This window comes from Salvia splendens, chromosome 4 (assembly GCF_004379255.2).
Source record: "Salvia splendens isolate huo1 chromosome 4, SspV2, whole genome shotgun sequence".
Classification (NCBI taxonomy): domain Eukaryota; kingdom Viridiplantae; phylum Streptophyta; class Magnoliopsida; order Lamiales; family Lamiaceae; genus Salvia; species Salvia splendens.
Genome location: NC_056035.1, coordinates 1,361,700 through 1,387,847, shown reverse-complemented (window position 1 = coordinate 1,387,847; position 26,148 = coordinate 1,361,700). Strand labels below are relative to the sequence as shown.

Genomic DNA, 26,148 nt, shown 5'->3' with positions numbered 1-26,148 from the left:
CTAATTACAATCGCCTACCCCAAATCACACAATTAATTCATTCAATCTACCAAATTACTCCTCCCAACCGTCTCCCCCATTCAATTCGTCTCCCCCTCCCTCCCTCTGAAAACCCTAGATATACACTCATTCCTCCACAATTCCCACCGCCTCCACACAACTCGACTCCCCTTCCACTCCCAGCACTCCCTCTGAAAACCCTAGATCTACACCGATTCCTCCACAATTTCCACCGTCTCCACACAAATCGACCCCTCTTCCACTAGTTCTACCACCTCGAGAGCTCCCACTGCGATGGATGCTTATCCCGACTCTCCTACTGGTTTTTTATCGGTCGATCTGGACGATCTCGTCATCCCAGACACGCCGGAACATCTATGGGATTCTGACTCCGCCTTCGACGCCGGAGCCCTAATTGACACTATTTTCCCCGGAACCCCACTTGAGCATCTATGGGATTCTGACTCCGCCTTCTACCGCATCTGTGGGATTCTGACTCCGTCATACCCGTAGATGTGCGGCCTTCTCACTCCTCCATCGAGTACGATGACTGTGGTTGCCCCTACAACGGGCAACCACCACCAGCCACCCCCTACAACGGGCAACCAGCCTCCCCCACCGTTCCAGCTCAAGCCGCCCCCACCGTTCCAGCTCAAGCCACCCCCTACTAGTAATTTTTATATATTTTATTGTGATTACAATGGATTTTGTACAACAATTCACGCTTGTATATTATATGGATATTTTTTTTTTCAAACATGGCCACGCTTGTATATATTGTTTCCAAATTAATACTACTAATTTTTAGTTCCTAGTTAATTTTTATCTATTAAGATTTAAGGTGCATGTCGTTGTATTCAAGTTTAATTCGATTAGGGATATCATAGATAGAATTAACTAATATCAAATCAAATAAATAATTTTAAAATAAACAATATCAAGTTGATATTCAAATATTATTCAAAAGACCTTGACAACTTTAATCAATGTATTTAATAATTCTAGCTAAAACTTGGTCATTGCCAACTAAAATATGTTAAAAAAAATTCAAATATAATTGTTCAAAGTTGAACACTCTATAATATGATTTGTTTATTGGCGTAATAACCGACCACTACATGCACGTCCATCCATGTCTAACCTATCATATTGTTGCGTCACAATAAAATGTAATTAATGGCACACGCACACGTCTATGTCTAATTTAATCATATTTACATCATTTTATATATGGGAGTTAGTAATTCTTCTTGTAGGCAACTCATATAAAATGAAAATTTTCAATAGTCAAGTTATTATTATCAACAAATTATGTTCTACCATTTTTTTTTATTTTTTGGCTACGTATATCGCCTTTTCTTTTGTTTTTTTCCCCCGAGAAGGATATGCTTTAATTTATTAGCCGCCTAAAATTACAAAAACAGATATCAAATAAAATGTAATTTAGTCAGGGGAGGGGAGAATTGACCCAATAGAAAAGTAGAAATTATAGATAATGTAATCTAACTAATTTTCAAAATCCTTCTCAAATCATGTTCAAAATCTGCAATTGTATAATGTTATCATATTTATATCTAACTGATTCCCAATAATACTTTGATAACAGGATAACTATTTAAAAGGATATATGAACTGAATTTTAGTCCCTAAATGTGAGGCTCTAAATAATACTACTATGATCAAATTTCAATAACATCATCATATTTAGTTAGACCCAATGTTTTAAAAACCGGATCGGAGAGTGAACCGGCGAAACTATTAATTCATGGTTCAATGGTCCAACCAGGTGAACTACTGGTCGAACCGTTTTACTGTTACAAATTATATATATAATATATAAAATATATTCAATTTAATGAATGATAAAATATACTCTATATATAATAAAATACATTATATATATATAACAAATATTGAAAATTAGAAAATGATAAAATCTATTTAATTTTTTATCAATAAATATAATTAAATATACAAATTACAAGTTAGTGCGGATAAAATTTTTAATATTTTAGATATAAAAATAGATAATTCATATTAATTCAAAAAAATTATATGGAAAAATATATAAATAAACATGAATTATTAGTTAGTTTTGATAAAAATATAGTATATAGTAAATAATTTATTATATATCTTAGGTATAACTACTTATATAGTCATATTACATAATGTACCTATATTATACAAATATTGGTTAAATTTAGTAAAGAGTAAAATTTAGTAGATGATAAATATATTATTATATTAATACCTTCTCACTATAATATAAATTTAAACATGAATTATCAGTTTGAGTATATAAAAAATATTTTATTTTAATAAAATAATAACTAGTGTTCATGTTATTACCAAGAAATGCTTGTGGTGGAGTGGTAATAGTCTTGCTCTCTTGATCTAGAGGTTATGAGTTTGACCCCACCAACACCACTTATTTTACAAAAATTGTTAAAAAGCAAGAAAATCGATTTCCGGTTCCCGGCCAAACCGGTTCGACTGCCACTTATTTTACAAAAAATTTAAAAAAGGAAGAAAGTCGATTTCTGATTCCCGGCTAGACCAGTTCGACCGGCCGATTTCACAGTTCATGGCGGCCCAACATGCTATTGGTTTTATGGGTGGACCGGACTACTTACCGGTCTGGTCCGGATTTTAAAACGCTGGTTAGACCTTTTTGTATAATGGTCACCACACATTCACACTTGCATGACTTCAAGGTCTAATTATAGCATGATGCCTCTATGATTTACAAATGCACATCTTTCTACAAAACTGAAAAAGACATAAATGAATTGAAGTTATTGCAAAAATATTTTTTTAGATAATTTAGTATGGTTGAAACAGATAGAGTAATTTTTTTTGTTAAATACAATATCACCTAAATTAAATATGTGAAAATTTTGAAAAAAAAAATCATAATCTTCAGAGCTAGTAATTTTTTAAATTACTTTGACCACAATTAATATTTTTTCCTGCAATAGCCATAGTATTTTATAAATACAAAATTATGTGTTTAAAACTCAAAAAATCTTGAATTATAAAGAAAGAAGAAAATGAAAAGAAAAAACCTTGAAAAAGTATATTCGTTTTCAAATAAATAAATTTGAAGATAGAGAAAGAAAGGTCAAAAGTGTAGTTAAACAATAGACACCAGGGCAATCTCGACAGCCCAAAAGCCTCGACGGCGACGTTGTCCGCAGCAGTTAATAATCACCTAAGAGAGAGAGAGTTGAGAGATTTCGAGCTTCTCTCTATCTCTGCACAGATTGTGTGAGCATCGTCTATTTTTGCATTGTATTTTCTGCATAAGCATATACGGATTTACCTGTCGCTGTTACAAATGTAAGTGCATCATTGCTCTTTCAGTGAAACCTTTTTGTTTCTCACGAATCACAAAAAAGATTAAATCTTTATTGATTTCGTGATCTGGGATTCATTTTTATGCTCTTTACATCACTTGGGATTTGAGTTGGTGAGGCTGTTCAACCTCAATGCTCATTTCATGTAACATCTCTCTCCCCCTTTTTGTAAAATCGTTATCTCTGCTTCTTTTGATGTGAAAGAAGGGGCAATAATCATGATTGTTATCTCTGTTTTTTTTTCTTATGCTTTGTGTTTTTTTTCTTTCTTGGATTTGCTGATTGGGTTGTGGGATTTTGCAGGAAGGGATCTAAGCTTTTGGTGGTGGATTGAGAAGTCTTATCTGAGCACAGAAACTCAAACTCTCTTGTCACTTCAGCCAAAAATTTTGACGAGTGATTTTAAGTGAAAAGGTTGTTTTTTAGTGTGGGGTGAAATTTCTTGAGTTATTATAGAAATCTGGGGATTTCCAATAATTGAGATTGGAGGAGAGGAGCAGAGGAGAAGGTGCTGTTTTCGCCTGAATCTTTCAAGATTTAAGCCAAAATTGTCTTGTCTGATTTGAAAGGAGGGGTATGTTTGCAAAGTGGAGGTGAGAAAAGGGAAATGGTTGTATTTGCTGTGTCGTTTGTGGTGTAGGCAGAGAGATCATGTGCCAAACAGTGAAAACTTCAGGTTGAAAAGAACTCTCCCTGCAGATCCATTCACATAGCTGTCTTGGTACCACTTCTGGAGCCTGCATGTTACATTCACTCTCTGGTTAAAAACCAAAATTGTTGAAGATATCAGTGCTTTGACTGAAAAAGAAAAGAAAATAATAATTGCCTGGGGTGGGAAAAAAGAGAGGGGTTCTTGATTGGAAAAGGGCATTTTTTTCCTTTGGGGGTGGGAGAGAACAGTGAACAAGTCAGTTGTAAGTGCATGAGTTTCATCACAACTTTTAGTGGTGGTGGGGCCTAATAATGCACCTAATGTTTCTTGTTACTGTTTTCATTTGTAGACAGACATTCATATAGATATAGTGCTTCAAGCTGTGGCTGTCTTTTGAGGGAGACAGAAGGAGCCTTTTTGTTTGGGAAGGAATTCCTTCTTTTATATGCTGTGAAGATGAGTAGAGATTTGAAGAAAGGGGAAAAGGTGGAAAAGGGCTCTTCTTCTGCCATGGCTGAGAAGGTTGTGGTGGCTGTTAAGGCAGCTAAAGAGATTCCTAAGACTGCTCTGGTTTGGGCTCTGACTCATGTTGTTCAGCCTGGGGATTGCATCACTCTTCTTGTTGTCATATCTTCACAGAGTTCTGGTAATAATTACTTACATTTGTTTGATTTCTTGCAGTTCCTTATGTTTTCTTTTCTTGGCCTTGCTTCATGTCTAATGTATAAAGCTTTAATCTCTTGTGTTATTGTTACCTAACTGTTCTTCAAATAGTTCTGGTAATAATCACTTGCATTAGTTTGATTCTTGCCTTTTTTTTCACATGGAATCTTGAATTCTTGCTGTTTCTTATGTTTCTTTTCATGGCCTTACTTTATGTCTAAACTGCAATAATGTGTAAAGCTTGTATCTTTGTGTTATTGTTTACATGAAGATTCATTACCTTACCATAACTTTTCCGGGTTTAGCTGTTTCAGAGTGTTTTTGTATCCCTATAATGCTGAATTAAAATCTTGGCTTGTAAATATGAAAAATCGAATAGAAGAACTAGCATTTGTTCTTCATACATGTCATGTCTCCAGAGTTGTGAAGGTTTTTGTCTATTGTTTCTGAGTCCACGTGGTGGGTTCCTGCAAGTAACACTGGGCTCCTCGAACATTTATTCCGCACCTGTCCACACTTGGTATAGTAGGTCCGGTCCATCACGTCCCTTCCCTAAGCCTTTCAAAATTTCCTCCACGTTAGAGTCACATGTCAAGGTGTCGAAGCTGGCCCAAGATGCTCGATCTGTAGTTCTGTCCTTGTTCTGTGTACATGTTCAACTGTTTTCCCCATTTCTTGTACTGATTTTTCTTATCTCTGCTGGCATCTCATTCGAAACTCGTTAATCAGGTAGGAAATTATGGGGCTTCCCAAGATTTGCTGGCGACTGTGCTAGCGGTCACAGGAGATCAAACTCTTACGCAAATGCAGAGCTGAAATCTGATATTACAGACTATTGCTCTCAAATGATTCTTCAGCTTCATGATGTTTATGATCCAAATAAAGTAAATAGATTGGGAATATGCATGTTTTTACCATTGTTTTTTCCCCCCATGGAAACAGTGATGACTGTCGTTTTTCTGACTAAAAATCACAGATCAATGTGAAGATAAAACTCGTCTCTGGGACGCCAATTGGAGCAGTCGCTGCAGAGGCGAAGAAAAACCAAGCGAATTGGGTCGTTTTGGATAAGTAAGTTTCACTTCACCTAATACTGATAAAGACTGTCTTGTTTTACGCATGTGGTTTATATCATTTTGATATCGCAGACACCTTAAAAACGAGGAAAAGCGTTGTATGGAAGAACTGCAATGCAACATTGTTGTCATGAAGCGCTCACAACCAAAGGTTCTTCGACTGAATTTAGTCGGGACAGGTAGAAAGGAGCAAGAAGCAGTCAGCTCCGATGACAACAAATTTTCTGAGAAGCAAGAGAACAGAAAGGATTGCCTGAATCCCACTCGTGGACCTCTCGTTACCCCGTCAAGTAGCCCTGAGACGTTCACTGCCACTGAAGCGGGAACGTCGTCAGTTTCAAGCTCCGATCCTGGAACTTCGCCTTTCTTCATCACTAACGTTAAGGATGGCCTGAAGAAGGAGAAGCTGCTCGTTACTAAGCAAGAACGAGAGATTCATGAGTCCAGTTCGGATTCTGAAAGTGAGACTCTGTCTTCGTCTTCCAGTTTGAGGTTTCAGCCATGGATGGCGGACATTGTCGGTTCTCGCTGTCAGTCCATGGACCACATCGGAGAAAGCTCAGGGCGATATAGTACTCGTATGCAAAATCCTGCCACCAAAGCCCTGCTTGATAAGCTGTGTAAGCATGATGATGAAGGTGGCTTCCGATCCCCAAGCTACAGGTCGACTCTTGATTTCAGCGGCAATTTGAGAGAAGCTATTTCGTTTTCGAGATCAGCTCCGCTCGGGCCTCCACCATTATGTTCTATATGTCAACACAAGACGCCAGTATTCGGGAAGCCTCCTAGGTGGTTCACTTACGCTGAACTGGAGCATGCAACGGGAGGGTTCTCCCAAGCAAACTTCTTAGCCGAGGGCGGTTATGGATCTGTCCATAGAGGAGTCCTCCCTGACGGCCAGACAATCGCGGTCAAGCAGCACAAGCTGGCGAGCTCTCAAGGCGATCAAGAGTTCTGCTCGGAAGTTGATGTTCTGAGCTGCGCTCAGCACCGGAATGTTGTGATGTTGATTGGCTTCTGCATTGAGGATGGCAGAAGATTATTGGTGTATGAATTCATCTGCAATGGATCCCTCGATTCTCATCTTTACGGTATGCTTTCGCCTTCGATATCAGTAGGAAAGTTCTATTTCGATGCTATGATAGGTAACATGTGTATATAAACGCACAGGCCGCCATCAGAACACGATACCTTGGAATGCTCGGCAAAAGGTTGCAGTTGGAGCAGCTCGTGGCTTGCGGTATCTTCACGAAGAATGCAGGGTTGGTTGCATCGTGCACCGAGACATGCGCCCCAATAACATCCTCCTTACTCATGATTTCGAACCATTGGTACTAACTTCTCTTTCTCTCTCTCCATATGTGGTTATTCTTGATAGTAGTCTAATCTTTGTCTGCATAGGTGGGAGACTTTGGTCTAGCTCGGTGGCAACCCGATGGGGAAACAGGAGTCGAAACCAGAGTAATTGGAACGTTTGGGTAAAACGCTCGTTCTTTTCGTGCTACAGATAACCAATAATAATGCTTGTTCAAGAACTTATATACTGATTGATTACATGTAATATCTAATGAAGGTACCTGGCGCCTGAGTATGCTCAGAGTGGTCAGATAACAGAAAAAGCCGACGTCTACTCATTTGGCGTCGTGCTGGTGGAGCTTGTCACCGGGCGCAAAGCAGTCGACCTCAACAGACCCAAGGGCCAACAGTGCCTCACAGAATGGGTAAGACTGAAGCTTTTTATACACCTCATAGGACAATTTTAAAAGCATTTCAAGTCTGACCCGATCAAGTTACAGGCGCGGCCACTCTTGGAAGCATATGCTGTTGATGAGTTGGTAGATCCGAGGCTGGCAAACAACTACTCCGAGGGCGAGGTTTACTGTATGTTGCATGCTGCGTCGCTGTGCATACGTCGGGACCCTCAAACGAGGCCTCGTATGTCTCAGGTAAGAAGACGCAACCTTTAGTTCCCGGGTGTTGATGTTTTTAACAAACAAAATGACATGTATGTTTCTTGTTAAATAGGTGCTTCGGATTTTGGAAGGCGACGGGACGGATTCCGGTCTGCTGATGACACCGGGGTCTGATGTGGGCAGCCGGAGCGGAAGGATGTGGTCTGATCAACGTCAACATCAACATCAACATCGGCATCAACGCCACATGTCAAGTGAATTGTCTGGGCGATTGAGCTCGAACCTCTCTCTTAACTAGAGACAAAAGTTGGGACTTATGCATCAAGAAGTTGTTTTAGATTTGATGCCATCAAGATTTTTGCATTGTGTATAGCAATGGTAGAGTATAAGTTTCTGTAATCATCATTGAGAAATGGGATACCCAATTGCTTGGTTAGTAATATATACATATTCTGTTTTGAAACAATCTTCATCTCCAATCAATATATACTTATTTCTCCAAATAAACAATAATATATAGGCGATGAATCGTAACTTAGTTGGTAAGACACGTTCCTCCGACAAATGGATATGAATGAATAAATAGACTCGTGATTGCATCAATACAGCCAACTTACTACATAGTACCATATTCCAGTAATCCATTAAGACAGGTTAGCAACAATTTCCTAGCTAGGGAAATCATCCAATATTCTTCAAAGAAGTTTTGACACGATGCAGGTCAGAGCAGCTTCCATAGTACTCTCTGTTTTGCATCTGAAGTATGTATTAGGGCTTCCTCATTTTCGACCTTGCGTATCTGAGGAAGAAAAAAACAGTATGGTTTCAGTTTAGTTGCATAACGCAAGTAACAGAACGGGCAACATTAGGTTAGTGTGGGTACTCTATATGCATTCCACCGCGGTCAGAGGATGGCAGCGTGCTTCCTTGAAGCGAGTTCATTGCCTCAGTTGCATGTTCAACTCCCTGTTCGGAGAAACACATGTTTTAATTTTAGGCTTGGAGTATAAAATAATGAATAGATCTGTGTAGTTAACCATCAACACTTTTCTCATATTCACGATAGAAAAGGGTCCTAAATCAGGAGAAAAGAGCCTTCATTTTCCAGGTGACAAGGGCTCATACCTCGAAATCAGCAAACGCAACTGGCATTCCACCTCTGGCACGAACCTTAAGGCTGTTGAATCCTTGGTATCTGAAATCAAAGGGAAACAGACTAATGATATTCCTACTTTACAATTGATTATAGAAAAGAACTGGTAAAAGATCGATTTAACAGGAATTACACACAGATGAGAACAAGATTACCATATAAACACTTCAAAACAGCATGTTTTGTTTGTTCTGACAAATAACAATGCAAGGAATGACAACTTACTGCAAAAGAAGTTGCTTCAGTTCCTCTTCAGTACAGGTTGGACCTAAATTAGCAATAAACAATGTAGAGCATGCACCATCTGCTGTCTTTTCGGCTTGCTCCTAAGAAAGCCATTCAATCCAACCAATCATGAGTGTTAAAATATACGTAAAATTGCTTTAGGAGATAGAGGTATAACCTATTTACTTACACTCTCTTGAGCATCATGGCCATAGCCTGTGTGTTTGCTGCTGTTAAAGCAAGGCTTTGTTTCATTAGATTAACGACAAGAATGAAGATCACTAATTGAACACAAAAATTCAGCATAAAGATATTAGAGTATGAAAAGGAATTACTGCTGTCATAAATAAGTCTAACCTTTTCTCAGCTGCTGAAGTGTCTTGGTTACCCTCGTCAGGGTTGGTGTATGGGTCATCAGAATCACCATCTCCTGGAAAAATGAAATTTAATCTTGTGATGTACAAAAACTGGAGTAACGCAAGAGATAACTGAGTAAACGGTCACCATAAATTCACAATTTAATTACTATTACTTAAACTTTCTTCGTGTATATGAAAACATTACCTCTCCCAATGGATATGTACCCCTCTGCCACCCCTTCCTCAGGATTAACGGGTTTGTGGAGTTGCAGTATCGGGATGATACCATCCATTTTTTCAGAGGGAAAAACAAGTACGTAAATAAACAGGAAAGATCAAAGCATAGTTACCATCGTCACTAGATGATTCCCTAGCATCAGTCTCAGAATTCGTTCTTCTATCAGTGACAACATACGGACCACTTCCTGTTAACAGCAATTAGCAATGGTTAACCATCTTGCACAGATATGAAATAGTATCACATCACAAAAAATCACTCAATTAGGAAGTAGTACAGCCTTTAGGTAACCAAGATAACGAAAGTCACTCACCTGGTTTTCTTCTAGAATTTGATCTAGCCAGTTCAATGTGCAAAGTGGAACCAGATTGAGGATCAAATTTAACACCCTGCAGATGTTCGTCTACTTGTCACTATTTACCAGATTATAAATTTATATGCGTATAAAAATGTTCCACATATGTACAAATAAAAATGATTTGGAATGTTTTCTCCAGATTAGATAAGAATCATAGATTTCTTTCTCACTATACAAGGTAACAAGTAACAACACCACTGCTTTAGGAAAATGCAATTCCAGTTACAGATTGAAGAAGAAAGATTTTTTTAACATAATTCATCAATTATTCCCCCACATCAAAATTATGAATAAAAGCCCCCAATTATTTCATGCCGAGCTTGATTTTCTTTCACTACCAATTTATTACAAATGAAACGAGCAAAGCATAAAAGAGGAGGACAATCACCAGAAGTCCCTAAGAAACAAATTGCAAATTGAAAACTCACATTCAGAGAATGCAGGGCTGCCATTGCAGATTGATGATTCACAAAGGTCGCAAACGCCACAACCTGTCCACTCCAGAGAAAAATTGAAGTTACAAAAACTCATCAGAATCCGAAGAAACTATTTACTGTGCAATTACATATTCCGATTAATCCAGAAAAAAGTAGTAAAAAAAATCACTCTACTCAACAATCAGTGTGAAATTTCGAACAGTAGTGAATAGAATCGAAGAGAATGGAACCTGATTGCCACGTCCGGTGTATTTGAGCTGGCAGGACTCGAATCCGGGGCGGCTGCGGAAGAGGTTGTGAATCTCGCGCGCCTTCACGTCGTCGGGGAGGCCGGAGACGAAGAGAGTGTTGATTCCGTTTCTATCACTAGGAGCGTAATTGTATTCCGGAGGCGGCGCAGCCAGGTAGAAAGGCTCGTACGGCGGTGGATAAGCCATATCGGAGAATAAAAGACGACGGCGGCGAAGAATCTCAGTTCCCGGCGGAGAGAGAGGTGGGATTTTGCGGTGGGGAAATGTTTCTGTTAATGTTGAATTGGGCTTCGTTGAAAACTATTTACTGGGTTTATCAAAAGAATAAATATTGGGCCGAGTTGATTGGGCCTCAGCTACTGCAAAGTTTCGTGTCTTTGATAGAGGAATTAGATAAAATTAAGTTTTATTAATATTATTCAATACGATAAATAGATTAGTCTTTCCACCTCAGATAATTCAAAGTAAATTAATCTTGAGCAATTGAACAATTGAGTGACATGATTCTTTATACTTTTATCATTGACATAGGAACCAGAGTATAGTATTATCAATTCTTTTCCCTATACGTTATAAAAAATTTCTCATTCTAACTACTCTACTTTGTATATATCAATTTATTTACTTTTTCTTCTATATTATCCACTTTATGCACTAGAAGATCAAACTTTTTATCCACTTATACTTTTATTAAAACTCGTATCAATAAGTCAATAAGTCTATTTTTATTTTTTTATGGACCGATGAGGTATTATGTTTCGAAACTTAGCTTTATAAATGTAAATGATTGTAATTAAACATTAGCATCGTAACGAGAGCAAAGTTTCTTAATTCTTTGAATCAAGAGCTCATTCCATGTGAGTCTTTGAAATATGAACTCATTGTTTCTCTGTTTGAAAATCAATAGTTTAATTAAATATCAACCCACAAAATATTCTAGGGATTTCACTAATTTTAAAGATTTGAAATGGTTAATGTCGGGTTATACATGTCTTCATCAATCGTAATATTATCCTCGAACAGAAAACAGAAGAGAGTTTCGCGATTCAAGCATATTTGGCGCACTGGATTTTGGTCAAAAGAGAGGTAGGAAACATCAAACAAGAACTCAACTAAATTCAATTGAAATTTTGAACTCAAACACTTTAATTAAGAGAAATAAAACAAGAGAGTTATTGCTGAATAAATACACCTCAAACATACAACAGAATTACAAAAAATTTCCAGAGAGTCAACAACAAACAACAGATAATCAATACGACTAATTGAGTTTTCAATTCACCAGAAACAGTGAGAATGGAAGAGGATGAACAAACACGAACCGAATCGAACGGCAAAAAGGATTAAAAAAAATTAAGAAGACGGACTGGCTGACCTCAGCAGACCTGCGGATTCCTCATCGGGGCACAAGTTGTCGGTCCTCCTCACGGCGGCGTGGACCAGCACCACCACCACCGCCACGAGCAGCGAGCTCAGGATCTCCGTCGTGGCGTCGGTGAAGAGGAGGACGAAGATCGTGAGCACTCCGAGCACGATCAGCACGATTATGTCGCTGACGAGGCGGCCGAAGATCACGAGCGGCTCGTCGCGGAGGAAGTAGAGGAAGAGCCACACCGCCAGCATCGCGAGGAAGACGATGAGAGAGGTCGGGTGCCAGAGGAGGCTGAGGAACACGATCGCGAGCGCGACGATGGCGTAGTTCACGCTGAAGTAGACGAGATTCGTCTTCACGCGCGCCACCGCCTCGGAGAAGGACCGCGGCAGGGAGAAGCTGTGGATGTCGGCGATCTCGCGCCAGGGGCGGCGCGTGGCGAGGCCTTCCTGGAAGCGCGTCTTGACGCGGGAGATGTACTCGCGGTTGACGTTGGTGTCCTGCGGGGTGGAGGAGGTCGGAATTGTGCCGTAGTTCGTCATTTATCCGGCGACGGTGATGGAAAATTGTGATTGGGCGGTGAGGGGTTTTTGAGAAAAAAGGGGGAAGATTGGAAAGGGGTCTATATGAAGAAATAATCATTGTTTAATTTACATATTAAAATATTTTATTTATATGTGCCGACTTCATCGTTTTTGAAGTGTAGAGTAGTTGGAAATGAGAATGATGAGGGGATTGAAAAATGTACTATTCCCATCTAAAAAAAATAGTCTTAATTTTGTACGATAAAATAAATGAGATAAAATGAAAGTAAAAGTCTTACCACACTTGAGAAAAAAATTAGTGTCATAAATAAATAAAGAACAATTTTAGTGGACAATCTAAATATACAAAAAAATATGTCTTTTTTTATAGAAATAATATTATTTCGTATCTAAATATACAAAAAGGAGGTGATGATGAATGGTGTGATTGCATAAATAAATGGAATTATATTTGATCCTAATCAAATATTAAATAATTTAAATTGTGTGTAGACCAGGTTGGTAGGACCATGTGAAATGTATATTACTCCTATAATATGGATAATATAAATAATTTAAATTGTTTGTAGACCAGGATGGTAGTTATTCCTATAACATAATGTGGCAATAAAAGTTTGGGATTGGTTTCATTGTTTGTTATCCCCCATTTGGTCATGGGAAGTTTTCTTAAGTTATCGTTACACTATTTTCTTGAAGATAAAACATAAGTATCAAACCAATAAACAAATTGACAATATCGAACCAATGAATGTGTTATGTGTGCACCAATAGTTTTGCTTTCTTGGATGCACAACAATATTTAGAATTCTTGATTACCAATTAATTTGTATTTGGGGCCCTACTTCCTTACCAAATGAGTTTATTTTGGGGTTATATAAACGCAGCCAATTATGAATTTGCTACAATGCTTTCCTTTCTTTTTTATTTGAATAGTTTTGTCTTTGGATTACTTTTAAATTTTAAACACTCAAAAATCCTAAATTTAAAAATTATCAACTATATCAACTAACGGCGAATCTAAGAAACGAGCTCATGAAATCAGATACAATGAATATGACTATCGCTTGCATTGAAATGTAGAACTCGTGCGATTGCCGATATTAGCAATTGATGACGGACAAAACAAATGTGAACCCCAACTCCACGTGTCGAATTAAATGGAGTTTGTCGACTGTGGAGTCAGTCCACTCTGAATAGCCGACTCTGTCCACCTGAATCTGTCATTGTTACCAAATAAAGCACTAGAAAGATTTGAAAAACTCTTACTTTGATGGGGTACTTTATTTTTCAAAGAAGCTCATCGAAATATCCAAACAAAAGAAAACCCCCAATAAATGTTGAGTTTGCAAAAACAAACAAAAGCTAAAATATAGAAACTTGAAAATAAATAACCAATCTCTACATGATAAACTAAGTTTGGTTGTATAAAGTAGCAACACATATCCAACTAACCCCCTCACATGGGTCATGGGCTTTTGGGCCTTTTCTTGTTGGTCTCAAATGTGGATAAGACCACACTCATCATAGTGGGCCACTACTCGCATAATGCCACGTGGCTTGTTTCATCTACTAATCTATATTATCACAAATACTTCACTATTTAAACAAAATACAAATACTAACTTTCAATGACATAACTATTGTGGGGGCCTCTAGAAAAGTCTATTGTCACGTGTCCACAACACTGAAAATTGGCCAATGATTATAAGGAATTTGATTGGTATATCTCATATCGACAAAATGCGTGAAATATATAGCAATCGCATCGATAGTACTCCATCCGTCCACGAAATATGTGAAATATATAGCATGGATAGTATTCCCTCCACCCACAAAATGTGTGAAATATATAGCATCAATAGTAGTTAATATTAATTCTATATACATCCTCCTACATCCACAATTAATAATTTCGTTTCTTATTTTAGATTGTTATCCGAAAATTTATTACCTTCTCTAATTTAATGAAATAGATAAAATTCTCTACTATTTTTTTCTATTTCTCTCCTATAATTTATCAATTTTATTTTAAAACTCATGTCATCTATCAAGATTGTTAATAATGGACAAATAGATTATAGTATATCGGAAAAGTACTTCATCTGTTACGTGGTGAAAATCTTTTAAAAGTGGTGTTTAATAAATAAAATAGAGATAATAAAATAGAAAAAAGTGAAAAGAAAATAATAGTAAGAAGAAATAAAAGGATTAATAGTCAAAAGAGGAAATGACCTACTAATTTCATTACACCTTGAAAAAGAACACAACACAATTATTATAGGAAGAATTCTTGATGTATAGTAAGAGTACCAATGTACCATACAGTTATATCTTAAATTCAGAAATTATTTATACTATACAATATTTTTTTTTACTCTAGCAAGAAAGAGACCGTTTTTGTAGATATTAGCAATTACTAGTAGATTTTATTTTTGTGTGATTTGCAAGTTAATGAATTAAAGACATCGATTGTGAAAGGAAAGATTTTAAAATGTGAATGTCAGCGAGATTGATCATTTTCTAATTTTAATAAAACCAAGAAATAAACAAGAAATTTAAAATAGTTGGCTATGTTTAATTTTTTAAATTTATAATGGGCCACAAGTCTAAATCTAAAGTTGGACAAAAATAATGGTCCATAAGATCTTGAACCAACTCATATTCCCATCACATACAAGTCAAGTTATCAAAAATGAAAATTGACTAAGCTTTATGAGACAGATCAAAATGGAAAATAAGAAGGCCTCGAGATGAAAATAACGAGGTCTATACTAATTCATTTACAAGGAAAATAAGAAACAATCAGATTATAACCAAATAGACTGGAAATTTGGATGGGCAAAGCATATATTCAGTTACTTTTACAAAGAGCTATCTATCTATGTACAAAGTTGCACAGATTGGAAAAATTAGAAAGCTACAAACTCGAATTCGGGTCACAATTGAATGTCATCGTGAGATGCAGATACATCCACGCTATCACCAACGCCACCATTAGAATCCGGGGTGCTATTGCTATGACGAGCTTTGTTATGAGTCGCGATGGCATCCTTCAGTTTCTGGAGCTGCATAAGATTACACAGTATAACATTATTTCGCTACGAATGATACATAGGGTGATATGAATATTAACTCTCAACTTAGATAGTAAGTAGGCATCATTCGATGTCCAGATCGACCAAAATAGGCAAAACGAATCAACCAACAGTTTTGAATAACTCAAGTGTAAATCGACAAATGTTCATTTGGTCAAATAAGAAACGTAGCTATTGTTCGAATATAAAGAGGATTGTGTGAGGTTTTACCTTGGCAAGAGAGCATGAGAACGAGTCAACCAAGCCATCAGCTCCCTTGTAGAAGTGGAAATACGGAAGAACCTTTATGTTTAGGCTTTTGCAGAGGGGCTTGTTCTCATCGAAGTTCACCTTAAGGAAAATGATTTCTGGGTGTTGCTCGGCAAACCTGCAGATCTAAACGCAAAGGACATCAGCGGACATAGCAAAAATCTTGATATTTGTTCGTTGGAAAATGTAACTTGGTATTTATATGACAGCATAGGTAACTGGAAAGGTAAACTAAACTATCTTAACGATTGAAGCATCAAAAGCTGAGAAAATATAGGTCGCTGCAGAGGAAATTTGGGGACGCGAAATGGATCTTGAAATGAAGTTTTACTTGAAGTGATCCCACTTATTTGAGAGCATAAAACTCAATCACAGATTCAAGATCAAGAAGTTCTACAAAAATGCTAAGATTGAATCTAGAGGTAGCGTGAAAAGAAATCCAACGACGATCTGTATGACAGCATAAGTCACAACAGATCGAAGCATCAAAATCTGAGAAATATAGGTCACTACAGAGGTAATTTGGGATGCGAAAAGGGAATTTTAAATGAAGTTTGCTACTTGAAGACATCCCATTTATTTGAGAGCATAAACTAACCATCATTATTCAGGCACAACTCTATCATAGATTCACGATCAATAAGAAATCCAATGATGACCTATATGAGAGCGTATGTCACTGCAGAGGTAGCTAAAACAAGAGTAAACTATCTCAACAATCAAAGCATCAAAAGCTGAGAAAATAAATGCCAATGCAGAGGTAATTTGGATATAAAAAAGGGATCTTGAAATGAAGTTTGCTACTTGAAGAGATCCCGTTTGTTTTTGAGAGCATAGACTAATCCTCATTATTCGGGCAAACCACAACTCTATCACAGATTCACAATCAAGATGTTCGGTTCCACAAAAATGCTAAGAAGATTGAATCTAGAGTTAATGTGAAATTTTCCTTACCCAAGTAGACAAAATGCTAAATGCAGGGAAGCACAACGAAAACCAGCAAGTGAAAACAGGGCACTTACTTTGGGAAATAGAGCTCGACAAGAAGCACACCACGCACCAAAGAATTCGACAATGACCAATCTATCTCCAGCCTGACTCAATGCGTCTACAAATTCTTGTGTGGATTTAATGTCAATCATATTCGGGCCAGCATTCTTTTCCCACCATTCCGGCTGATTAGTTTCAGCAGCAGCAGCATGTGCCTGTTAATTCCTCATGAAGCATTAGCCAGAGAGAGAGAGAGAGAGAGAGCACAGCCTTACAATTGATGCTATGAAGAAGACCAAATCTAAAGAGACATTCTATTTCTTGCTGTAAAAGTTTAATAACACAAGACATAATCCTGCAAAGTTGATTTCTTCCATAGCTACCAAATAACAAAATTTCAAGGTAAAGTCATCCTTTTCATTCCATGATCCTACCAATACCATGACTACACTGAGACTCTCTCTCTCTCACACACAATCACTCACATACACATGTAAAACTATAAAATTTAATGTATAAACTCTATCTAAATTCCTGCAAAGTTGATTACTTCCATAGCTAGCAAATAGTAACAATATTTCAAAGTAAAGCCATCCTTTTCATTCCATGATTCTACCAATACCATCCCTCTCTCACACACACAAATTGACATTTTTGTACATGAACTTTCCAATTAAATTCTGCAAGGTTGACTGCTTCCATAACTAGGAAACACTTAGCAAAATTTCAAGGTAAAGCCACCCTTTTCATTCCACACACCACACACACACAAATTGAATTCATCAAGCTCACGTTTTTTCGAATAAACCTATAAAATTTAATCTAGAAACTCTATATTCCAATATATACAGCAAGAAGATTCACAGAATCGCAATCTAACATAACTCAACCATTTAACACACTCTCCAACATTAAACACTTCCTAAAACAGGGGGAAAGGATTAACATCTAAAAGTGGGCAAAAGCCTCGGCCAACGAGAAAAGATGGAATCTTTTTAACCTTTAACAAGAATATTCCACTTTTTTTAGGTTTAGCAGCAAACGAATATGAAAATCCGCAATTTCTTGAACTTGGTTTGCATTCCCCCGCAAGCTGAAGACAATAAATCCGACTTGAAACAAGATAAATTTTTGATATATCATAGGAATTTTGTGGGGCAACAGATTTTGCCAGCATATTGATCTTTCCTGACAATTTTCCAGAATTGTTTCGTAAATAATTGCGGATTGCTATGATATAAATAAAAAATAAATTTGGAGTAGTGAAAGGGATATAAATGTGGGCTTTGTTTATATCAGATCCTACGCAAACAGGAAAACGCCAAATTGTATAGTCAAACTATAATCAAATGCAGCTGCAATTTTCTTTTCTTTTTTAACAAAAATTTACTCCCTTCCCACAAAAATTAATGATCCATTTTATAAAATATTTACAATTTTAAAGTGTTTTTAGTAAATAGACCACACACACGCAATCCACTAAATCATTATTTTACTATTTCACTATTTTTTTCTTCATTTCTTAAAAATAAAAATAGTGAATCAATTTGTATAATATAATATTGTTAGATCGAACATTAGAGTTGTGACCACCCTATATTTTTATTGATAGTTTTCGACAGTAAATTAAATGGTCGTACAACCCATACTTATTTTGAATATTATACTAGTAATTATCAAGTGTCCATGTCTAAATTGCAAAATAATACTATGACATGATTTCTTTCATCCTATATAGTGCCTTTATATTATTTTTCCTTGTGTCCTAATCAAGAAAATGAGTACTACGAATTTTGAGATACTTTGTTTGTTCAATATAGTAAAAAATCACATTTCCAAATTGTGATTTTTCGTTAAATTCACCATTACATAAATCATCCGAACTTTGATTGGCCTACGTATAATTGTAACCACAAAATTCCAAAATAATGCCTACAAAATGTCATGTCGAAGTACCTCAATTGAGATTTCATTTTGTAGACTAATTTTGGAGCAGTTGGACAAAATGAAGTCATTCTCCATTGCAGCAAATAATATTTCACCTGTTAATTTTTTCTTGGACCCATTAATTACCGATTTCAAATTTATAAAATTATCAAGAAATTAACAAATAAAAAACATATCACAATTCAACGCTATACTGCCTAATAGTACAACGTGCACATTCGATTTATACAGAAACTGATCATTCCAACACAAACAATTTGATAAAAAAACTACAAAGCTAATGGAATGCCTTCCGATCATGTACCGTGAAAAAAATATAGAGAATTAAACAAAACGAAGAGCTTGACCGAAAAGCTTCTACCCAGAAGGGCAAGAGCGTCGCTAATCTAGTTCTCTGATCACGGTCAGAATGTATCAAACGATCAATCATGTCTCAGAAACAAAATATGAAAAAACAAAAAAAAAAAACAAGATATCATCATTTAGATATTGTGCCAGTCCAAGAAAACTGCAACAGTTCAAGCAAGATACTGATCCATGAAGAGTTGAAGACTCCAAATAATTGAGAGGAATATCAAAATGTTGAATTGGACTGAGCTTAAGGCTATAATTTAATTCACTACTATAATCGCGATGACCATAATTTGTAGTAATAAACTACTGTAAACTATTATGATTATTACGCTGTTTACTTGCATTAAACCTGTCTTCCGAAGCATTTCCCCAGCAAACTCAAACCATGAAACATGATCCAGCCCCTTAAGCGATAATAAACATGAAAACAAAATAGTTGCAAGTAAATCTATTTTTTAAAGTGGTGTGGTGGTTTCTTACCTGAGTACCAAACTCAAAACTGATTTCTGAATCATAGAACAATAGCAGACCTAAATTTTAGAACGAGGAGAGAACTACTTTACCTGATACACTTACCACACATGCTGGAGAGTTTTGTGTAGAAGCAGCGATGACTCCTCATCTGCAAGAAACCCGGAAGCCATTAAAACAATTCTTAAGAAGCAGATAATTCATGAGGAAGCATAAAGAACTATAGAAAATAGAAACATGACATGAAGATGTCCAACTGAGATATTTTTAGTCTCACACAATACAGCATCACTAAGAGTCTCCTATAAGATATTATACAGAATCCAATTACATAATACTAGAAAGCTCCTCTCTCTCTCTTCCGTACGAAGGAGCACGACTGAACAAGCTTCCATCACAGCTTACTCATTCTCATACAACTGTCTCAGAGATATTATGAGCTTCATCAACAGTTTTCAATAGCCAATGTAGCACCTTTCAACCCAGATAAAGCACTGGCACAAACTATTGAAGACCATAAGCTATCTAATGTCAGGACTTCTTGACTATGATTCCCTTTGTCATCCCAGAATATGACAACATGCTCACAGTAGCTACCAAACAATGCTATTTTAACCAAAACTGTGATCAACCGAGAGATCTAACTGTACCATTCAACTTATCCTATATTGATAATGATGACAGGGATAAAAACTAAACTAGTCAATCTTGCGACTATAGATTGAGAGCATGCTGAGAGACAATTGTCAATCCATTTGCATAATGGTCAAACTCATTTCCAAATAGGAGATCCTTGGCAGGTAAAACTGATTAGTGAGACAAGAACCTGCAACCAATTCATTTGATTGAACATGTTGAAATCACATATATAACTAGCCTCTGGATATTCTAGTGTAGGTACAGTAGAATATAACCATCATTGTTCTTATAAACCTTGTCAACCATATTACTGGCTTATACGTGGGATGGTGATTCCCTTATCCAGTTCATATTCCACAAATCAATGGCTGATTCCTTGCCCATCTCATGCAGTAAATACAGATACTATCACAGGCAAACTGCGTAATATTCCTCTAGAGCTCAAATAAGATGCTGGAAAAACTCTAGGTCATTCAAATTTCCAAAAAATGCCAGTCCACTCTGTAGTCTGTACACCTCAGAATTACTACCTAACTACAACACCAACCAGCCACAGATGCAGGTAAGGGAGCTTATCAAAATGCCTAAAGTGAGGAGCTCAAACAAAAATTTCTTCCCTCACACGTCTCATCTTCTCATTCTCACTATATCCGGAGCCAAAGTGAACATTCTTACGCATAAGAAAGCACTTTCTAAGTGCCATTATCATGGGTAACCTCCTTCCATTTCAAGACTGCTGGTGTGCATCACCTCACCCATGTATCTAATTTTGATAATAATGAATGGAGGTAAACTAACCACAATCTTTGCATAGCATGGCTCTCATCGAATATCTGATTTTCTCTCCTCTATCAGATTATACTCAGCATAAGGAACAATAAATATTAAGCAAGAAGTGACACTAGACTCAAAGAAACAACTTGTCATTGGTCAAGGCAGTTCCAGAACAAGAGCAATAAAGCATAAGAATGATTTTAGGGGGAGGGAGGGTGTACTCACATCTTAAAGCACCTGAACACAAAAATACATATAAATTGCAAACTAATCAGGAGAGGCAATACCCAAAAGGCGGAGGACGTAGTACTCAGCTTTCATCATTCAGCCGCTAATCACCATCAGTTTTTCCATCCTTGCTGAACCATTCCGATGCATAGAGGAGCTTGCTCACTGAGGACTTGAGATAACTACTTTGCTAGATAAATATATCACCAGGGAACCATATAGAGGTTTTCTCATCTGAGAGGATACTATAACCTACATAATGTCAATTAGGCTGGAGAGCACGACAAACTTTTGATTGCTAATCCGAACAAAATAGGATATATAGTGACAAAATTCAGATCCAAAGTGAGCCTTAGAAGAATGTATATTGAGTTTTTTTACATTTTATACTCTAATTCCACCAAGAAATCACATAGAGATGGCTTAGGAAATTTTTGTTTCACACTTCTCAAATTCTAATGAAACACTTTCTAATCATTTCTAAAAATAAGACTAGTCTACATACCTAAGAAATCAAGTAGAAGTTGCAAACAAGATACTTCTATTGACCAAAAAACATACACTAGCAGAGTTTCCCATTCCTAGTAAAATCAACAACACAGCAACAATCCCTAAATATAAACTTTCCAAGTTTCATTGCAGTGTTGTCACATCCTTAGTAAATCATCAACATCCAGCAACAAGCTCAGGGGAAAAGATGACACTCCCTCCGTCAGCAATGAGGTGTCCGAATTGAGTTCGGCACGGGTTTTAAGAAATATAAAGAAAGTGGGTTAGAAAAGATAGTGGAATGTAGGTCCCATTTTTATATATTAGTTTTATAATCAAAGTGAGTGTAATGAGCTAGTGGAATGTGGGACCTACATACTATTTATAGTAAAAGTGAACCGAGACTCCTAATCGATGGCAAATTGGGACTCCTTATGGCAGACAGAGGGTGGGTGTACAATCTAATAGTCAAAACTCAACTAGGATCACAGAGAACCACACCGAAGTCTTCCAGTCTTCCAGTCTTCCACTGCATCCACCTCATTGATATTTCACTCAGAAGTCAGAGGGTGTAAAGATTAACTTAGTTCATACTTCATCGGTACATTTCTAGGCATAGGAAATTATACACCAGCTAAGAGATTCCTCCACAGATGATCAAAAGATTGTTGTGCCCTCGGGCAACCTTATCGAAGTAAAAGAAGATAAGTTGCGAGAAATAGCAACCCAATCCTCAAAAACTCAAACAGAAATTTGATCTCAATCAGATCCATTTGAAGCAGAAATAACAATATAAGTTTTAAATGATACTTGCTGAGATAATTCAAGAAGCACCACAATGTTTACTAATTCAATAACTATTCCCTGTCAAAGAGAGGTCTATCTGACTCTAATCTGAATCAGCTAATTCGTAGGAATAAGGCATCACACAATCACAACTAATTAAACCTGGAGAACACAGTCATCAACAACTTATGTGAGAGCAATTCAAAAACTAATTTCAATTTTTGACAATGATGACCAAATTCACCATTATAAGAATAAATATTCCTCCAAACCCATGGAATCCTTCAATACAGCAACTCAAGCTCTAACACTTAAACAGCGCCATATTTATCCAAATCTTAACAACCAACTCCACGGATGTTTTGAATATGAAACAATCAGAAGTAGAAACCGCGGTGGGAGAGTAACAGAAATAATATAAAGAAGAATGAAGATAGTGAAGATAGTGAGTCCTGATTATAGTCAAAGGAAGAAGTCAAGATAGAAGCCCCACTCTTCTATACAGATATTTAAAGATGACAAGTAATATAAGCATTAAGCTACAGGGTATGATACGCACAAAGTCACAGTTTTTTGCCCTGTACTCTATTGGGCAGCAACAATGCTTGCAAGGGAAGCCCTTACGCATTAATCCTCCACATATCATCAACGGCGATTCATCCTTGGTTTTTCATGGCCTCCCCAGGAAGCAGAACTGGAACCATATGAAGGACCCTTGTGTAACAAACATTAAATGGTTAACGACGTGATAACTTAAATATATAAGTTAAATTATTAAGTTCCTGTTCAGTTGCATCCACACCTGGCGAACCCCATATGCGTCATCATAAGGGGCAGGAAAATTGGCATCAGGGTGTTTGTACTTCATTCCATAGGCCCCACCTTAGAAAACAGCATTTATATACAACAAAGTTAAAATAATAGATAAGGCCTCAGAGGGAACAAATATTAACAGCTAATAAAACCTAATGCCAGTCAGTATACTTACATGCACACAAAACACATACTTATCTCTAGTAAAATTTATCAACAATTATAAGTTACAGTCAGTAAAACAAGACTAGAGCAACAATCTAAGAGAACCATAGCATATATGTTTAGCTTCTGTGACCACTAACTTGGTCACTATGCAAGCTAAAAAAGATTCACCCATTTTCTATTATGAACTGCTGAAATGTACCAAGACCAACAGAAAAGGGAAGAAGGCAAGGAGGAATTCTTCACAAGTCTACACTCACTACATGGTTACCACTAAGTAAATAAAGGAGATGGAGAATATACTAGAATTAGGACTTTAATGCATTTACTGAAGAACCTTTAGTGAAATGAAAGAAGACAGTATCAACCTGCATTCCATGCTCTAGCACTAGAATTTGCAAGCTCAGAACGCAGCTTCTCAACTTCACGAGCCATGCCGACCATGTTCTTCTCCATTGCCTGCCTCTGTTCCATCAGCTCAATATGTGCATTCTTTTCAAAATCGACAGCAGTTCTGCATGTGAGAAGACATTAACTTAATCAGAAGTAGCCCTAGCTTCTACACAGTGCAAGAATTTCAGATAAAAAGTGGTAGCAAGGGCAAACCTAGCTCGCACAAGTTCCTGATGCAGTTCGTCAATCTCAGTCTTTAAACCAGGCATTTTCTGGTTTTCAGCCCGACACTTAGCAAGTTCTTGAGAGAGACCCTGAATTTGCCCGGTTAGATCCTGCCTAATGGCATTCAGTCTATGAATCTCATCGCGAAGTTTTGCAGCCTCAATTTTTATAGGCTCAGTAGCCCGAAGGTCAGCATCCAACTTCAGAACCCTTTCGATAAGCTCCCTAGATTGGAGGTCTTGTTCAGCGCGCATATCATTAATGCCTAGATTCATGCGACGGAACTCTTCCCTTGCAGAATTTAAATCTCGCTCCAAAGCAATTCTGTCCTCTACCAGTCTTCGATTTTCATCTAGAAGCCTCCTAAGCTCAAGATGTCGAATTTCAAGTTCTTCCTCTAACAGAGCAGGATGAGGAGGTATAGGCCGGATTAAAGGGCCTCGAGGGATATGCTCCTCTGCTGGATACCCGCGCCGGTGGCCAAAAACTTCACGAGAACCTCGATTTCTTCCCGCCATCTAAACTATAACTTTAAAACAAGGAAAAAATGAAGAATACATTTATAATACTGAAACAGTAAGGAAAACTTCACTAATAGAAAGTTTTTCATAGTTTGAACTTCTTTAGTTTGATAAAAAACTACTGAGTAAACGCACTCAATAGTGAGCTTTTAGAGTGTTTACACTTAGCTCGCGAGAAGGAACAACAAACATTTTCTATCCAAAGAGAAAATCGCCATTCCTTAATAAGGACCAATTTAATGGACATAAAAGTATAATATATATGCTCCATGTGAAATAACGCCTCGATATAAAATGAAAATCCAGGAACTTAATAAGGACCGAAATGGAACACCCTCAGTTCAAATCCGGGATCTTATACAGTAAGATGAACACGTGTACGGCTGTACGCCAAACCCTCCTTTAATTCATATACCGCCACTTCCAACTCAACAAATCACCTGTAATTAATTCCCACCTTTAATTTATATACTGCCATTTCCAACAACGAATCACATGTATTTAATTTTCCACCTTTAATTTATATACCGCCACTTCCAACTAAACGAATCACCTGAATCTAATTTCCCACCTTTAATTTATACACCGCCACTTCCAACTTAGCGAATCACCTGAATCTAATTTCCCACCTTTAATTTACATACCGCCACTTCCAACTCAACGAATCACGGAATTTAATTTCCTTAGATGAGTCCAGAAAATTTAACTACAAACACGTGCAAAACAAATACACATCATCTAAATATCAGGTTGAAAAAGTAAGTGTAATCAAATCAATCTACGGTATAATGAACCCCAATGATAAAATTCACACGCTTACCCATCAAACAAGAAATTGTGGGCATCAAATCACCCTTAACAAATTATAACAAGAAAATACATGAACTAACAACATCAGACAACAATCAAATACCCCCACCCACCCCACTCCATCCACCCACGATCTCATGAATTATACAATCTAAAAGCTGTTTCACTCAAACGAATTCTCCAAACAGTAATCATCGACCAGCTCATTCAACAACATATATATTTATACACGCAAAAATAGAGCTAAAACATAAAATATTAAACAACAAATTTCAAAACCAATCTGAATTTTTTGTTAATTAAAACAATAAAATCAATGAACTTTCTTACCTTAAACGGGAGAGGAAACAAAAAACTCAAAGAACTCAGCTATAAAACCAAACAGCGGTAGGGTTAGAAGAAAAACTCAATTAGATGGAACAAATTTTTACCAGGAGCTGAGCTTGGTTTGTTGTTCAGCAAAACGACTGCGTTTGAAGGAATTCCACTATTATTTTAATAATAATAATAATTTCATCGTGAGATTAATTAGTATGGGCCCAACTCTATGCCAAGACCCATATCATGAATATAAAAAGAATTGGGCTGGAAAATATAT

At 36.9% G+C, this 26,148-nt stretch overlaps 5 protein-coding genes across 16 annotated transcripts; 1 reads left to right on the top strand and 4 right to left on the bottom strand.

The window, feature by feature from the left end:
• Window positions 1-3,135: 3,135 nt before the first annotated feature.
• On the top strand, window positions 3,136-8,129 carry LOC121797784 (inactive protein kinase SELMODRAFT_444075-like). 3 transcript variants are annotated; one of them, XM_042196498.1, is made up of 11 exons: window positions 3,156-3,342; window positions 3,663-4,273; window positions 4,361-4,657; window positions 5,404-5,558; window positions 5,651-5,745; window positions 5,823-6,841; window positions 6,921-7,081; window positions 7,152-7,228; window positions 7,324-7,471; window positions 7,547-7,696; window positions 7,776-8,129. In XM_042196498.1, the coding sequence occupies exons 3-11, from the start codon at window positions 4,468-4,470 to the stop codon at window positions 7,959-7,961; spliced, it is 2,181 nt and encodes a 726-aa protein (XP_042052432.1). In that variant the 5' UTR covers window positions 3,156-3,342; window positions 3,663-4,273; window positions 4,361-4,467; the 3' UTR covers window positions 7,962-8,129. The 3 variants fall into 3 exon arrangements, with proteins under 3 accessions (XP_042052434.1, XP_042052432.1, XP_042052433.1); XM_042196500.1 differs by having other exon boundaries at window positions 3,136-3,270; window positions 3,663-4,657; XM_042196499.1 differs by lacking the exon at window positions 3,156-3,342 and adding an exon at window positions 3,374-3,504 and having other exon boundaries at window positions 3,663-4,657.
• Window positions 8,130-8,219: 90 nt separating this feature from the next.
• LOC121797785 (protein WHI4-like) lies at window positions 8,220-10,981 on the bottom strand. Of its 5 annotated transcripts, none has more exons than XM_042196501.1 (11): window positions 10,664-10,981; window positions 10,425-10,487; window positions 9,952-10,027; window positions 9,751-9,825; window positions 9,606-9,638; window positions 9,399-9,471; window positions 9,232-9,271; window positions 9,042-9,142; window positions 8,789-8,858; window positions 8,547-8,629; window positions 8,220-8,462 (listed from the first exon to the last, which is right to left on the bottom strand). In XM_042196501.1, exons 1-11 carry the CDS (start codon window positions 10,868-10,870, stop codon window positions 8,432-8,434), a joined length of 852 nt encoding a protein of 283 aa, XP_042052435.1. In that variant the 5' UTR covers window positions 10,871-10,981; the 3' UTR covers window positions 8,220-8,431. The 5 variants fall into 5 exon arrangements, with proteins under 5 accessions (XP_042052435.1, XP_042052436.1, XP_042052437.1 ...); XM_042196502.1 differs by having other exon boundaries at window positions 9,232-9,268; XM_042196503.1 differs by having other exon boundaries at window positions 9,606-9,629.
• Window positions 10,982-11,806: 825 nt separating this feature from the next.
• LOC121798480 (PRA1 family protein F2-like) lies at window positions 11,807-12,715 on the bottom strand. Its single transcript, XM_042197511.1, has one exon. It carries the CDS (start codon window positions 12,596-12,598, stop codon window positions 12,038-12,040), a length of 561 nt encoding a protein of 186 aa, XP_042053445.1. The 5' UTR covers window positions 12,599-12,715; the 3' UTR covers window positions 11,807-12,037.
• Window positions 12,716-15,393: 2,678 nt separating this feature from the next.
• LOC121797783 (thioredoxin-like 2, chloroplastic) lies at window positions 15,394-19,017 on the bottom strand. 2 transcript variants are annotated; one of them, XM_042196496.1, is made up of 5 exons: window positions 18,892-18,910; window positions 17,936-18,123; window positions 16,968-17,150; window positions 15,907-16,071; window positions 15,394-15,666 (listed from the first exon to the last, which is right to left on the bottom strand). In XM_042196496.1, exons 2-5 carry the CDS (start codon window positions 18,110-18,112, stop codon window positions 15,538-15,540), a joined length of 654 nt encoding a protein of 217 aa, XP_042052430.1. In that variant the 5' UTR covers window positions 18,113-18,123; window positions 18,892-18,910; the 3' UTR covers window positions 15,394-15,537. The 2 variants fall into 2 exon arrangements, with proteins under 2 accessions (XP_042052430.1, XP_042052431.1); XM_042196497.1 differs by lacking the exon at window positions 17,936-18,123 and having other exon boundaries at window positions 18,892-19,017.
• Window positions 19,018-19,055: 38 nt separating this feature from the next.
• Window positions 19,056-26,015, bottom strand: LOC121797782 (protein FLX-like 3). 5 transcript variants are annotated; one of them, XR_006049960.1, is made up of 6 exons: window positions 25,881-26,015; window positions 24,208-24,742; window positions 23,970-24,115; window positions 23,426-23,505; window positions 23,183-23,337; window positions 19,056-19,858 (listed from the first exon to the last, which is right to left on the bottom strand). XR_006049960.1 is itself a non-coding variant. In XM_042196495.1 (5 exons), the coding sequence occupies exons 2-5, from the start codon at window positions 24,735-24,737 to the stop codon at window positions 23,269-23,271; spliced, it is 825 nt and encodes a 274-aa protein (XP_042052429.1). In that variant the 5' UTR covers window positions 24,738-24,748; window positions 25,881-26,014; the 3' UTR covers window positions 23,058-23,268. The 5 variants fall into 5 exon arrangements, 1 of the variants encoding a protein (XP_042052429.1); XR_006049959.1 differs by having other exon boundaries at window positions 24,208-24,748; window positions 25,881-26,014; XR_006049962.1 differs by having other exon boundaries at window positions 25,982-26,008.
• Between the last annotated feature and the right edge of the window lie 133 nt (window positions 26,016-26,148).